General features: G+C 41.7%; 1 protein-coding gene across 8 annotated transcripts in view; it reads right to left on the bottom strand.

The window, feature by feature from the left end:
- Positions 1 to 1,949: 1,949 nt before the first annotated feature.
- GALC (galactosylceramidase) overlaps positions 1,950 to 15,800 on the bottom strand; it is a 63,671-nt gene continuing 49,820 nt past the window's right edge. For all 8 annotated transcript variants that reach the window (XM_070065475.1, XM_070065476.1, XM_002719689.5 and 5 more), the window contains 4 exons: positions 13,423 to 13,603; positions 9,992 to 10,155; positions 7,542 to 7,618; positions 1,950 to 2,724 (listed from right to left, as the gene is read on the bottom strand). In XM_070065475.1, the coding sequence (XP_069921576.1) occupies positions 2,578 to 2,724; positions 7,542 to 7,618; positions 9,992 to 10,155; positions 13,423 to 13,603 (569 nt within the window). In that variant the 3' untranslated portion in view covers positions 1,950 to 2,577. The remainder of the gene's footprint in view (positions 2,725 to 7,541; positions 7,619 to 9,991; positions 10,156 to 13,422; positions 13,604 to 15,800) is intronic.

Here is a 15,800-nt window from a genome sequence, read left to right on the forward strand (position 1 = left end):
GGACACCGAAGACAGGCGTGTATCAACGCCAAAAAATAAAAAGAAAGGGGGATCTGTGGGGAGCAACCCAGACTAGACTAAGTTACTGGAATTAAGACTTATTCTGTGCATCTGCTCTCCCACAATATGGCGCTGGGAGAGAAGAAAACAGCTTCTACGCAGCTGCCTCCAGTTCAACCAATAAACTGTAGGACTTGCTCCTGATTGGAGGAGAGCAGCGTACTCGGCGTGTGGGCAGCCGAGTTAGGATTGGCGGAGGAGGACTATAAAGGAGGAGAGAGATGGCATGCACCAGGAACATCTAAGGGGAACATCTAAGGGAACACCTGTGCAGCCCCCGAGAGAGCCGGCCGGCGGTGTGCCACTCCCCTGAGGAAGTGGGGAATGTGGCCAGGGGGAACTGCCCTTCCACGGAGGTGGAAGGGACAGTAGCCAACCCGGGAAGAACCAGCAGCAAACCCGGGGAGGGTCGAGCAGACAAAAGAACAGCGCAGGGTCCTGTGTCGTTCCTCCACGAAGCGGGGGAGCGACAGTTGCCCCTCTTCCAGGCCAGCTCTCTGCTGTGGCCAGGGAGTACAGTGGAGGATGGCCCAAATGCTTGGGCCCTGCACCCCATGGGAGACCAGGAGAAGCACCTGGCTCCTGCCATCGGATCAGCGCGGTGCACCGGCCGCAGCGCGCCGGCCGTGGCGGCCATTGGAGGGTGAACCAACGGCAAAGGAAGACCTTTCTCTCTGTCTCTCTCTTTCACTGTCCACTCTGCCTGTCAAAAAAAAAAAAAAAATATATATATATATATATATATATATACTTAGCATAGAGTTGGTCCTCTGTATAGAAAGTTAAACTAAAAATCAACCATAATTAAGAAGGGGATGGGAGAGGGAGTAATAGATGGGACGAGAGTTGGGGTAGGAGGGTGGGTAAGGGGGTAAGAACCATTATATTCCTAAAGTTGTACCTATGAAAAATGCATTCATTAAATAAAAGCTTTAAAATAAAAGAAAGAGAAACCCTTCATAGTAGTCCATAGCATATGATGTCATTATTGGATGTTTTGAAACAAAAAAACTGACCTATAATGACAGAAATCCTATCAGTTGATGCCTAGATTGATAGTGAGGGCAGCTGACAGCATGGGTGTACAAGAGAACTTTCCACAGTGATGGAAATGTTCAACAGCTTGACTGAAGAATTGGTTACATGAGTTTTTCATTTTTTCAAAACTCATTGAACTGTACACTTTCAATTAGAACATTTTATTGTTCATAAAGTATACTACAAAATTAGCTTTGAAAACATATAGAGATCTGAACTGGAAATAACTTAGACTTGGTTTTAATTTGAAATTTTTCTCTATTTTCTGACTTACTGCAGTAATTAGCTTTTGTCTTCTAAAATAATGTAAAACTTTATTGTATCTTAGCCTAGTTAGACCATTAAAAATTCCTAAGTGGTAGAATCAGTTCAATGAATAATTCTTATAAAGAATTCCAGAATTTACTTTGCCCGTGTCAATATTAGATTTTCTTCTGACAGCAACATTATGCTTAGATATAGACTACATGAGAAACACATTCTACCATATTTAAAAATATTTAGACTTTTAAAAAGTAAGTGCATCTAACTGAGCAAACATTAAAGGATGATCCAATTCTGTGAGCTACAGTAAAAAGCTAAGAGCCCTCCCCTTCTACACATGAGGAGATAAAAGCATTCATCAGGTATTTCAGCTGTTCCCAGTGCCACATGTGGGGACAGACCACAAAAGGCACAGTGAAACGAGACACAGGGAAACCACTATAATTCTGACTCTAGACTCACTTAGAGCAGTGGCTACATTTCATTTTCCTCCTTCTTCCAGCCACCTGGGAAAATGATCACAGACAGACATGGATTATAAGACTAAAAGCTGAAATCACAGGAATTAAAGAATACAAATAACCCAGTTAGTCTATTAACATTTATTACTGCAGAAATAGCTCTAGAGGTAGTTTATTAATGAGGCACTTTTCAAATCTTCCTGTAATTCTAAGAAAAGGCCATGAAAAGCATCATCTTAGAAAAGAAAAATAATTTTCTTGTAAGGATAATGTGTTAAGTGGTTTTCAAAATAAGCACTTCCAGTGTTCTTCAGCTTCCCACTGTAGCAGCTCTGTCTCATGACGGGAATTTCAGTTCACTTAGACACATGGTCAGTATTCACGAATATCTCTGGCGTGATCACATTAGAGCCACTGGAATGACTACTTGCAAATAACAGAGAGAGAGCTACCTCAGTTTAACACCAAGGTTTTGACATCTGAACCACCCAAACCACTGCTAAGGACAGGACCAGTGAGCAGTTTGAATTGAGGGGACACAGTAGATAGTGTTAAAGATCTTTTTGTAGTCTTCTGCAATTGGTTCTAGGAAAATCTTCCACAGGATCAAACAAAAATATATTATTCTCCCCATTTACTCATTATTTTCAGCCTCCAAAGGCCCATATATTGGTCCATCAAAACAAGAATGGGCTCTGAATCAAAACCAAAAAGAAAGAAAGGATATCCAAAGAGTTTTCTGTGATGTTCAGTATTAGCATGCAGCTTCCACGTGAAAGTTGTCAAATTGTGCAAATTCAAAGGAGTGAGTTCCAATCGCAGCCCAGCCATTCTTCGGGAACAATACATGGGTGTTATTCCACAGAGACTTGCCATCCAACATGCCAGAGGACAAATGACCCTGGAGTAGAGAGAAACACATCCCTTGAAAACATATGGAAATAATCTTCTGAAGTCTTGTTTCCTAAAAAATGCATAGGCCACCTACTTAGTGGAGCAAATATCTTTCTCACTCCAGACTTACCACAGTGAAACCCAACTCCACAAGTCTGGGCAAAAACTTGAAATACAGGGAATGTTCTGGGGGGAAATTCTTACCTTCCTATTTAAATAGCTCCCAAGGCCCAAGGAATTCCAGAATATTTCCTTGTGCTCCACAAAATGTAAAAACAACAAAAACTGTTCATAATATCATGAAGTTTTAGACAATATAATATCATAAAGTTTTAGACAAAAGTACACTAAATTTTTTTTTGCAAAATATTGCTATTTACAAGTAGTTGCATGTGCAGGTGTTGTGGCTAGCAGGCACCAAGGCTTCAGTGCTGGAGCTAAAACGTCTGCTCTACCTCGGTGTTCATGTAAGGTCCTCATTAAGGATCCTTGGCCTAGCAAGAAGAAGAGCAGTTACCTTTTGTTTAACTTTTTGTCCCCATGTATTTACTATTACCTCAAAGCCATATGAAATTTCTACCCTTAAACTGGAAAAATAGTAACCATCAGTTAACTCAGTGGTGGGGGGGAGTGGAATAAGAGCAAGATGCATATTGTGGTACTTCCTGTCCTCAGGCAGATGCCATGTCCTTCCTAGCTTAGTGTCTGGCACATGGTGCATGATAAATGTCAGCCATTCTTTTTATTACTGTAGCACATTTGAAAGCTTACATTCACAGCCTAACAATTAGAGCTAAATATTTAAAAATGGCTACTCTCAAATACTGAAGAGCTGATGATTCAAAGCACTAGGACAGGGCCGGCGCCACAGCTCACTGGGCTAATCCTCCGCCTTGCGGCGCTGGCACACCGGGTTCTAGTCCCAGTCAGGGTGCCGGATTCTGTCCCGGTTGCCCCTCTTCCAGGCCAGCTCTCTGCTGTGGCCAGGGAGTGCAGTGGAGGATGGCCCAAGTGCTTGGGCCCTGCACCCCATGGGAGACCAGGAGAAGCACCTGGCTCCTGCCATCGGATCAGCGCGGTGCGCTGCGGCCATTGGAGGGTGAACCAACGGCAAAGGAAGACCTTTCTCTCTGTCTCTCTCTCTCACTGTCTACTCTGCCTGTCAAAAAATAAATAAATAAATAAATAAACAAAGCACTAAGACAAGAAGCAAAATTAACCTGTTCTTAAGTCTTAGAATTATAATGCAATAGGCTTTCATTAGGTTCTTTTATTTTATGACACTGAGGTTCAACAAGATTAAAAGTCAAAGTCACAAAGTTACTACCAGAACTAGGATGTGACTCCAAGTCATCCAGCTGCAAATTCAGAGTCACATTCATATTACCAAACACCTGTATAGCTATCTTCAATCCTAAATATCCTTACTGAACATCCTTGTCACAAATCATCCTAAATACAAAGCTCATCCAATACTAATCTTCTCCTCCTCTTCCCTCTAGCATCCCAGGCTTCAGCTAGTCCTGTCTCTGAGAGGCCGCTTAGACAGGACCAGCCAGGCCTACTCTTGCCCCATTTGTGCAGTCTGCTCAGATTGTTCTTCATTGTTCAGGTCGAAGCTCAAACATCACCAGCTCAGCAAGGTGTTCCCCAACCTCCCTAATTAGATGATGACAGCAGGGGAGCTAATTTATCTCACTAGCCCACTTTTTTCTTCATAGTTATTTCTTTATTTGTAAGCTTACTGCTTTAGAACAGGGGTTGGGAAACTATGACCCACAGGCCAGCTACCTATTTTTATAAATAAAGTTTTCCTGGCACACACCTGTTCACTTATTTCCTCAGTAAGTGAAGTTGAAGGGCTACAACAGAGGCCACAGAGCCCACAAAGCCTCAAGTACTGACACTTTTGCCCTTGACAGAAGAAGCTTGCCTATCTCTTTCTAAGAATTTCTGCACTGAGAAAGCAGGAAATGTTATCAGGTTTGCAACCTGCTACAGCCCGAGCACTAAGGAAAGGTGCTTAACCAAAAGGTGTTGGATGAAACTATGAGACACATTTAGCTCTCGAGACAGCCTCACAGAGGGTAGCTCCACTTGATGGACAAGATAACAGCAGCTGGGAGAGGTGAAATAACCTGCTGGAGAGTCTCTGTATGTATCACCAAGGAAACCTGAATCTGGTTCCAACTATGCCTGCTCATAAGAATATTAACTTAGTTCATGAAGTTCTCACCATGCATCAGGTACTGTGCCAAGCTTTCATATATGGTATCTCATTTAATCTTCATGATGTTAGACAGGATGAGAAAAACTGAAGCTAAGTGACAGTAAATCCATGCAAGGGAAGCACAGACTTCAAAGTCTATCTTTCTAACCATTGTGACGCTTACGTGTGGGGATTAAGGCATCCGACATGTTCTGGGAAGAATGAAACAAATAGCCAATGTAAAAAGGATAAAATCCTCACATCAGCTATAATTTGGAGTATGGACAAGAGATGATGCTTGATAATTTTTTTTTTTTTTACTTACACAGCAAAGATTTAATACGTCAAATGCTGTTAGATGTTCTTGCAATTCAGAGATAACAAGAAAAGCAAAGACCCTATTCTTAGGGAGCTTACTTTTTAGTTGAAGGAGACACACAAACACAGTAAATGTGAGCTAAGCACTGAGAAAGGGGGTCAAGTATCAAAATACACTGACAAGATGATGAGTGCCTGAGAGATAGCTTGAGACTGGATGATTGGAAAAAGATTCTCAGAGTATGTGGCATACAGCTGAGAGATGCAAGGGAGAAAGAGAGGGCCCACAGATGACAGAATAAGAAATACTTGACAGCGGAGCAGTGCTGTGGTGCAGTGAGCTAAGCCTCCAGCTGCGGTGCTGGCATTCCACAAGGGCACCCGTTCTAGTCCCAGCTGCTCCTCTTCTGATCCAGCTCTCTGCTATAGCCTGGGAAAGCAGTGGAAGATGGCCCAAGTCCTTGGGCCCGTGCACCCATATAGGAGACCCAGAAGAAGTTCCCAGGAAAAATTAGGGAAATTCATTTTTCATATCCCACTCATGATTTTTAAAAATTCATAAAATCACCAAAAAAACCCTAATCAGAAATGTGCAAAAACCACAAAAACAAAACTCAAGGACATAGTGAAAGATCTCAATAAAGGGAGAAGATACAGCACATTCAGGTCATATTATTATTTAAAAAGGTATTTTCTCCACATTTATATATAAATTCAATGTAATATCAGCAGCACTTTCTGTAGAATTAAAAACTGCTTTCAAAATTCAAAGAGTAAATATACTAAAAAAGCAAAGATAATTTTGAAAAAGAAACAATAAAGAAGGTGCCCCCCTACACACAATATGCACTCATTTAACAAGAATCCACTGGGCTTTTGCTCTGACCATGCGCCAGGCATCTTCCAGGTGCTGCCGAGCAGCAGTGACTACCATGGAGACAGACTGGTCCCTGAAGGAGTGATTTCCACTGGAGGGAGCGGGACAACACACATGCAATCAATGGGATGTGGTGGTGTAAAGTGGTGACAAAGGCATCGGAGAAAAATTAAGTAATAGCAGGACGACTGGGAGTGAGATGAGTACTATCTTATATCAGGTGGTCAGAAGAGAATTCTGAAGGATGCAAGTAAAATAACAAAAGTTTTAGAAAGCTAACATAATTTAAAAATTATGTCAGACAATATGAGCACAGACAAAGTATAGAAATGAATCTTTGCACATACTTGAACCCCATTTTTAATATCTATTGCAACTTAAATAATATTATGAGATTATTTTGGGGAACAGCAACATTTACATGAAAAAGTTTCCCTATACAGCATCACTTGGAAGTATTGTCAATTAGAAACTCATGATAAGAAATAATTTTGATGGGGCCAGTGCTGTGGCATAGTAGGTTAAGCCTCCACCTGTAACACTGGCATCCCATATGGGCACCAGTTCAAGTCTCAGCTGCTCCATTTCCAATCCAGCTCCCTGCTAATGGCCTGAGAAAGCAGTGGAAGATGGCCCAAGTGCTTGGGCCTTTACACCCACATGGAAGACCCAGAGAAGCTCCTGGCTCCTGGCTTCAGATTAGTCCAGCTCTGGCTGTTGCAGCCATTTAGGGGTGACCCAGTGGATGGAAGACCTCTCTCTCTGTCTCCTCTCTCTGTTTGTAAAGTTTCCTCTCAAATAATTATTTTTAAAAAAAGAAATAATTTTGACAATTTTTAGATTTCCAGTATGCTGTGATTAATCTAATATCTTCTCTAACAAAAATATCTGTGGAAACCAACCTATAAAACCTGTTCTGAGAGTTGAAAACCGAACAAATTTATATGACTTTTTTTATACAAATAAGCTCTAATTATAGTCATGGTTCAAGTAAATTTGAATTCAATTATTCAATTATTGACTTTTCCACCAATTACTCCTCAGTTTAAAAACCAAAAACAAAATTTAAGAAAATAGTGGTCAGGATTCAGTCCTTGGCTCCCAGCTTTAACCTGGCCCAGCCCCAACTGTTGCAGGCATTTGGAGAGTGAACCAGCAGATAGGAAGTCTTTCTGCCTCTCAAATTAAAAACTTAATAAAAAATTAGTGGTATGATAAAGCTGACAGCTGGTGACTGCCATATGGGTTTCTCTGAGACCTACTGTCATCTGAAGGACAGGTGGTTGACTGGTTGCATGGCAGACTCCCTGCTGTTTCCATTATTTATCGTACTTTCTTCTTCCCTTGTTATCACAGAACATTCTAGAAAGGCACACAAAAGAACATTTTCCTTCCAGGCATTCTGATCAGCAACACTTACCTTAATAGTTAATGTCAGTGTATACCATGTTTTCTCCATAATTCTAACACGTCCTGCAGCATATACGATCCATCCAGCTGTAACACAAAGATCATCCTGACTGATACATTTTAAAATCTAAATCACAGAATCAAATAACTTGGTAGGAGTTCTGAGATAGCACTGATATATAAAGTCAGGCTTGATAGGGAACTATGGCCCATAATGTCCAGATCTATTACTGACTTAAAAGAATCCCTAACTCTGCCATGCATTCAGTAAGCATGTATTGAGATCTACTCCGAGCCACATACTATATGAGTTCACAGTAGGACTGGAAAAATCCACCACAGTACAATGTGTTAGCATCTGTGGCCCACATACACATTTATATCTGAAAGACAGAATATGTGGGATAAGAGGGAGCAAGAAATACACAAGATTCCTGCCTGGTGTAACTGCTTACACAATAACAGCATCCACTTAGAGGGGAAGAGGAATCAGTTGATTTTTGGATTTATTCCATTTGAATGCTTGGGGACAAACCCCAGATTAGGCAGTCCACAAAAGATACAGATTTAAATTCTTGCTTCCAATTCTGCCACTAACGAGTTTTGAAACTGGGCAAATCAATTAGCCTCTCTGGCTTGCTGTTTTGGATTAGAGAATCAGTGAGGTAACTTCTTGACCAGTCATGCTATGTTTTTACAACTCCTACTGTAATGTCCTTACCACCTATTACCTCTTTAATTTTTATTTATTGACAGAGGCAAGGCAAAGAGTAGCAAATTACCAAAGAGAGACTTTTTGATTATTGTAAGAAGAAATCAAGAATCAAGAAAAATCACCACCAATAAAGTCTAATTTCAATGCAGTGAATTGTACCAAAACCTATTGAACTGGATGCAGTTCAATTTGAGCACATTCTTTTTTTTTCTTTAAAATTTGAAAATGAAAGTTACAGAGAAAGAAGAAGAGGCAGAGAGAAAGAGAGAGAGAGAGGAAGAGGGAGAACACAAGCGAGCTTTCACCTCTGGTTCACTCTCCAAATGGCTGCAATGGTTCAGCAGAGCCAGGCCAAACCCAAGAGACTCAAACTCCACTCAGGTTTCCTACATAGGTGGTAGGGGCCCAAACACTCAGGCCTTTTTCTACTGTCTTCCCAGTCACATTAACAGGGAACAGGATTGGAAGCAGAATAGCTGGGACTTGAACCAAGGTTCATACGGGGGCCAGCATCATAGGTGGCAGCTTAACCTGCTGTGCCACAATGTTGGCCACAATTTGGGCACTTTCTAAATACCTATTGTACATAAAAAACTGTATAAATGAGAAAAGTACCATATAAGTGAGAAAAGTAGAGGCATTTTCAAGTACAAATTAGAAAACAGGATTTCTTCATTTTAAGTAGATCAATCCCTTCCCTACTATTTTCCTAAGCACAGTGGCAACAATTTTATGGTCTTGTTTTTGTTCATGATGTTTCTTGGGTACCCTCTCCCTCCCACAACCACCTCACCCCAGATCATACAACTACACACACATAGCCCAGCTCACTTCTCCAATCCCCTAAAAAGCTTTCTACAATTATTTTCTCTTTAACTGAAATGCCTATATCTATTCTAATTAAGTAACTCTATACTGTGCATTATTTGGTATTTGGATGCATATGCTGAAGATCTTCGCAATAAGATGTCCCAACACCTTGAGGTAAAGTGCTCTTATCATGCCCATAAATAAGAAGCAGGTGGTCAAAATAAAATATTACATAAAAAGTTACATACCAGAGCCAGCAATGTGGTACAACAGGTTAAGCTGCCATTTGCAACTCTGGCATCTCATAGCAGAATGCCAGTTTGAGTCCCTGCTACTCTACTTCTGATCCAGCTCCCTGTTAATGTGCCTGGGAAAGCAGTAAAATGATGCCTCAAGTCCTCGGTTCCCTGCCACCCATGTGGGAAACCCAAACAGAGTTCTTGGCTCCTGGTTTCAACCTGGCCCAGTTCCAGCTTTTGTGGCCATTTGGGGAGTGAATCAAGGGATGGAAGACCTCTGTCTCTCCCTCTTTCTCTATAACTCCGCCTCTCAAATAAACAAACAAATAATTTTTAAAAAGTCAAATGCTGGGGCCGGTGCTCACTTGGTTATCCTCAACCTGCGGCACCAGCATCCCATATGGGTGCCAGGTTCTAGTCCCAGCTGCTCCTCTTCCAGTCCAGCTCTCTGATGTGGCCTGGGAGGGCAGTGGAGGATGGCTCAGGTGCTTGGGCTCCTGCACCCTCATGGGAGACCAGGAAGAGGCACTTTGGCTCCTGGCTTCGAATCGGCACGGAACCAGCCATAGTGGCCATTTGGGGAGTGAACCAACGGAAGAAAGACCTTTCTCTCTGTCTCTCTCTCTCACTGTTTATAACTCTACCTGTCAAATTAAAAAAAAAAATCAAGTGCTATGAGAGATATTTATTACTCACCTAGATCACCTGTGACTCTGTAAGATCCATTTGCAAAAATCCAGAAGAAAATTCCTTGGGCACTTCTAATCAAAGTACCACCTTTATTTACTCTTCCTGCGATGAACACACCCCCCACCTCAGGAGTCTCTATGTAAACATCACACCTTATAGTCATATTGCTCCTACAGAATGAAACAGATGATTAGAATTCTTAAATTTTGACACTCTTAATGTAGCGCAAATATGTCATTTCACAACAAATGCTTCCAAACTTCTGATTGAGGCGAGCACGTGATTTGCTAAGTCTGAACTTGCAATCGGAGTGGGCTTCAAAAATATTCATTGATGACAGTTTTAAGTTTTACATGATTTAAATGGAATAATTTTGTTACTTTCTTTAATGAGCTATTAGAGAATAATATTGTTTTGAAGTTTCTTTTTTTTTTTATTTTTTGACAAGCAGAGTTAGACAGTGAGAGAGAGAGACAGAGAGTTATAGACAGTGAGAGAGAGACAGAAAGGTCTTCCTTCCATTGGTTCACTCCCCTAATGGCCACCACAGCCGGTGCTGCGCAGATCCAAAGCCAGGAGCTGGGTGCTTCCTCCCGGTCTCCCATGCAGGTGCAGGGACCCAAGCACTTGGGCCATCCTCCACTGCCCTCCCGGACCACAGCAGAGAGCTGGACTTGAAGAGGAGCAACCTGGCACTAGTACCCAGCGCCCCAACCGGGACTAGAATCCGGGGTGCCAGCACCACAGGCAGAAGATTAGCCAAGTGAGCCATGGTGCTGGCCCAAGATTTGAAGTTTCTTAAAACCTATATCTTGTCTCTCTATAATAAAACTTCTGTTCCTCACCCCTGTCTTGAATGAAAGATGCCAGTTTTTTCTAGGAACACATAAAAAATAAAGTTTCCACGGAATTCTGAACAGGTTTATTCACACTTCCATCGGCAAAGAGAAGCAATGCAGGCAGTGCTAGTGCCCTAAGGGAGAACTTCAATTACTGTATCTGATTCAGCAGGTTGGGGGCTCCTTGAATTTGCTTGTCTAGCAAATTCTCATTGAGAACTGTTTTCCTCTACAGAGCAGGTCTCCCCATGCACAGGCAATAAAACCCTGGTTCTAGGCTCATTGATCCATGAAACTGTCTATCAAACAAGGGAAAAGATTCAGCCAACGAGGAACTACTAGAGCTTCTATAAGGAGCTCTCCTCAAGACTGCATTTTTAAAATGCTACCAGATACAACTCTACTTCTGGCATGACACAACCAGCCTGAACCAACATGATCCCTGAAAATAACTGACTTCCTACTCAATATTTAACTGTAAGTGAGAAGAAAAAGAAAGCCTGCAGATAATCAAGCGATAAATCAAGTAATTTATCTAAAGTAAGGCTAAGAAAGTCAAGAAATCTATTTTCAAAGTGTGGGGGAGACTGAATCTAGAATTATGTGGCTTTTACATTTCTGAGTTTCTTCTAATCAGTGAATTTTGCACAATGGAATTTTAGGACATAAAGGAAAATCTGAAAAAGGAAGCACTTACAACAGGTACATAATCAGAAAGATGGACCTTTAATTATCTAATAAGAGCTGGGCTTTTTTAAAATATTTATTTATTCATTTGAAAGGCAGAGTGAGAGAGAGAGAGAGAGAGAGAGAATCTTCCATCTGCTGGTTTACTCCCCAACTGGCTGCAACTGTCAGGGCTGGGCCAGGCTGAAGTCAGGAGCCAGGAGCTTCTTCCAGGCCTCCCACATGGGTGGCAAAGGTCCAGGTACTTGAGCCATCTTCCATTGCTCTCTCAGGCACATTAGCAAGGAGCTGGATCAGAAATGGAGCAGGGGCCGGCACTGTGGCTTAGTAGGTAAAGCTGCTGCCTGCACATCGGTTGGAATCTCGGCTGCTCCACTTCTGATCCAGCTCTCTGCTATTGGGGAGTGGGCCAGTGGATGGAGGACCTCTCTCTTTCTGCCTCTGCCTCTCTGTAATTCTGCCTTTCAAATAAATAAATGGATAAAGGAGAGGAGAGTAGAGGAGGGGAGGGGAGGGGATGGGAGAGGAAAGGAAGGGAAGGGAGGGGAGGGGAGGGGAGGGGAGGGGAGAGGAGAGGAGGGGAGGGGAAAGGAGAGGAGGGGAGGGGAGAGGAGGGGAGGGGAGGGGAAGGGAGGGGAGGAAAGAAAGAAAAAGAAAGAAAGAGAGAGAGAGGTAAGGAAGGAAGGGAGGGAGGGAAGAAATATCTTTTAAAAAAAGGGAGGAATTGAAGTCACAAGCTAACTAAAGCTGATTTACTTTTTACTATTGCCATCTACTGTCAAGAGGTAAACAGATTTTCTGCAAAAGCTAAGACAGTGTAATTTTATTATTGATCCAGCAGAGGGCAGCCATATATCAAGAAATTAACCATCCAATAAATCAGAAAAGGAAAACATGCAAATCAGTCTATTTATAAGTAAATATTATAGTTGAATCCAAAAGTCTTCAATTTTTATATTAAAATCAAACTTCTCCTGCAATAATGAGTATTGGAGTATTTAATTTGGAAAATCTGAGGAAACGATACTATATATACAATATATTGGTACCTGCCCATAGTTCCTGGCTCACAACTCTCTCCCCAGGGCAAGCCAAGTAAATGCAATAAGTAGCTCCTAAGTCCCTGCTTATTCCAGAGGGGACTTGCTCCACACCCTGGAGGAAGGACAACTAAAGAAGCTGAACACACCAGCCTGGCTAAGTTTCCCTACCCAGTCCTTTCGCCATCACGCCTAGGCAGTGAAGTCTCAAAAAAACTCCTAAAGAGTTCCGAGAGCTTCTAGAGATGTGGTGCCCTTTTCCTATACCTGACCCTAAAAATCTCTACAACTGTACCCTTTGAAATATCTTTTGTAATAAGCCAGTAAATGAGTAAGCATTTCCCCAAGTTCTGTGAACTTTTCAAGCAAATTAACGGAATCCAAGGAGGTGTTGTGGAACCCAAGATGGGGTCGTGGGAATCACAGATAAAACCACCAAGGGTTTGAGAATAGCATCTAAAGCAGGGAGGGAGTCTTGGAGACTGAGCCCTAAACCTGTGGAACACTATCTCCAGGTAAACAGTGTCAACGTCAAACTGAATTAGAGGGCACCCAGCTAGGATCCACTGCAGAACTGATGGATTGCTTGCTGGTGGGGAGAAATCCCCATAGCTTTTGAGATCACAGAAGTGATTGGTGTTGTGAGCATACAGTAGGAGGATCAGAGTCTGGGTTTAAGGTAGCTTTTCCTTTCATATTTCCAGGGGCAGCAAAACAATTTCCTGATTTGTGGCCACCACGATATTCAACAATTACTACACACCTGCAGTCTTGGACAAGGAGATCCACTGAAATCTTTGCTTCAGAAGGACTCAACAACACTACAAATTATCTCAGCCAAATCCACACCAAAGATACCAATCTTACATACCATTTGTAATCGCCTATGATACTGATGGTGTTGGATGCATCAGCAGCCCAAGTAATGGGTCGTTGATTTAGAACCTGGCGTAGTGTGAAGCGATGCTCTCCAGAATCTTCAATATTGGTATAATATTCAAATACACCAGTCTGATCAGCAAAATTTGGAGCTTCGCTAAAATATGGATAATCTGTTTGGAACATAATGAGTCCTCTGTTTAGTATCAAATCCTTTCAGAATCTCTCCCCTCTGACATTTTATGAGATATTCAATACACCCTTGGAACATTTTTAAATAAGTAAATATTACTTATAACCAAAGTTCAGGGTTTAAGTCTTTAATAAAGAGACAATGACTTTTTAATATTGTCATTATTAAATATCAAGCTGATGGGTTTGAGATATAGATTCTGTGTAATATTTATTACATGCATTAGATTATTAGTATTGGGGTAGGTCAAAGCTAGATTTAAATGCTAGCTCAGTCTGTCACCTGGGAAAGCTATTTAACTATCATGCACCTTAAGTTTCCTCATTTCCAGGCGGGCAAGAGGACAGCAGAATTGAATGAGAAAATGTACAAAACATGTACATAAGATAGCACCTAGCAAGGTGAATTATTTTGTTATTTCTAATGTGAGTATTTGTCAAAAAAGGATCCAAATTACTGCTCATAATCATAAACTCAGAGAACACTGGAAAAGGCACCTTATCAAGTACAGAATTTATAAATTATCTTCTGCTTCTAAAATGTACCAAACCAGTTTGGGACCTAAGCTATCAATCCTCTTCCAATTTTATTAAATTAAATTATAGTAATGAAGTCTATAAAAGAACAATTTTAGTCATAATATTTTACAGCCATTTCTACTTCATGCTTTTCCAAGTGTGTTCATATTCATTACCTCATTTGAGACATTAAGAACTCCATTATGATGTTCCAAAGCCTGGCTTATAGTTTTTAACTTTAATTTTTAGCTTCATTTTATGGCCAATAAAAGTATGGCATTTTAGATTTGAAGGTTTAGAACTGCCTCAGTCTTCAGGTCACAGAAGAATGTTCTCGTGTCAGCAGAAGTCTTTCCGTGTTGTTAGCTGTACCATATCCCACACAGACACTTCATCCACTGAAGCTGTCCTGTTAACTTTGCCAGTTGAGCCACAGATTTCTGGGAGATTTGTGTGGAGCAAAATTAATGGACTCATCTAAGAGATCATTTCAAAGAGTTTTAGGAAAACAAACCATCAAGTTCCCCTGAGGCTCACTGTTGTCTATGTTGCCCAAATAGTTGAGAAGACTCTAGTATACATGCCAAGGGGCCTTATACTCCAGTCAACTGGAAGATCATTTCCCAGGAAATGAGCTGGGACCCTACAGCAGTAACTGGAAGGGGTGGTAGTGCTGGGTAAGAAGACAGAAATAAGCCTTTGTGTGTGAAGGGGCCTAAGAAAAGCAAAGCACTTGCAGAAAGGAATGTATCAGCCTCAGAAGCATACCTTGGAAGCAGCCCAGTATTTTACACTACAAACTCCTGCTCATATCCCAATAACTTTATAGGTGTTCCCAACCTCTCCACCACTCAAGAAAAACACCCCTGGAAATGCTCTTTGCCCAGTGCCAAGCAGGTTATCCAGTCTAACAGCATTGGGTAATAAAACCTTAGGAGGAATTTCACCAATTTCATACCCAAGAAACCCTTTGTCCTGGAAAAGTGGGGGGCGGGGGGGGGGGGAGCAGGAGAAACAGCAGGAAGAACTGGATCCCATTCCCTTAATAAACCCCAGCCTGAATGCAAACCAGGGTCTCAGTTCTTTGCTGAGATGCCCACCTGGCCTGACAAGTGTATTCTCTCTATTAAAGTTTGTAAATTGGTTTACCCAGTCTGAATGACTGAATACCCTCTCTCAGACTTGTCTGGAGAGGTGCCTATCTCTTCTGATGGGTACACTAACTCATTAAACTTTGCTACCTTGCTTATCACTACTCTCTGCCTCACATCTGAAATTCTTTTCTTACTGGAAGATAAGAACCTCTATTCCAGCCATCTCCGCTAACAGTGGGAGTCTCCATTTCTGAAGGAACAACCATGCAGCCAACAAGAGGTTCAAGATACTCTCTAGTGAAGCCAGTTCCCACCCTTTCATTTTTCCACAATTACTGGTTTTAGGAACAGATAATGGAGCCATCCATCTGTCTGCAAGACCCACAAGCCTACACAACACCTACTGTCAACAAATTTTGTTGCTAACTGAATGACCTAAGAATAGAACATATAGGGGCCAGCACTGAGGCATAGTGGGTAAAGCTGCTACCTGCGGTTAGGGTTAGGGTTAGGGTTAGGGTTAGGGTTAGGGTTAGGGTTAGGGTGGGTGCCAGTTCAAGTCCCA

This window comes from Oryctolagus cuniculus, chromosome 20 (genome assembly GCF_964237555.1).
Source record: "Oryctolagus cuniculus chromosome 20, mOryCun1.1, whole genome shotgun sequence".
NCBI classification, from domain to species: domain Eukaryota; kingdom Metazoa; phylum Chordata; class Mammalia; order Lagomorpha; family Leporidae; genus Oryctolagus; species Oryctolagus cuniculus.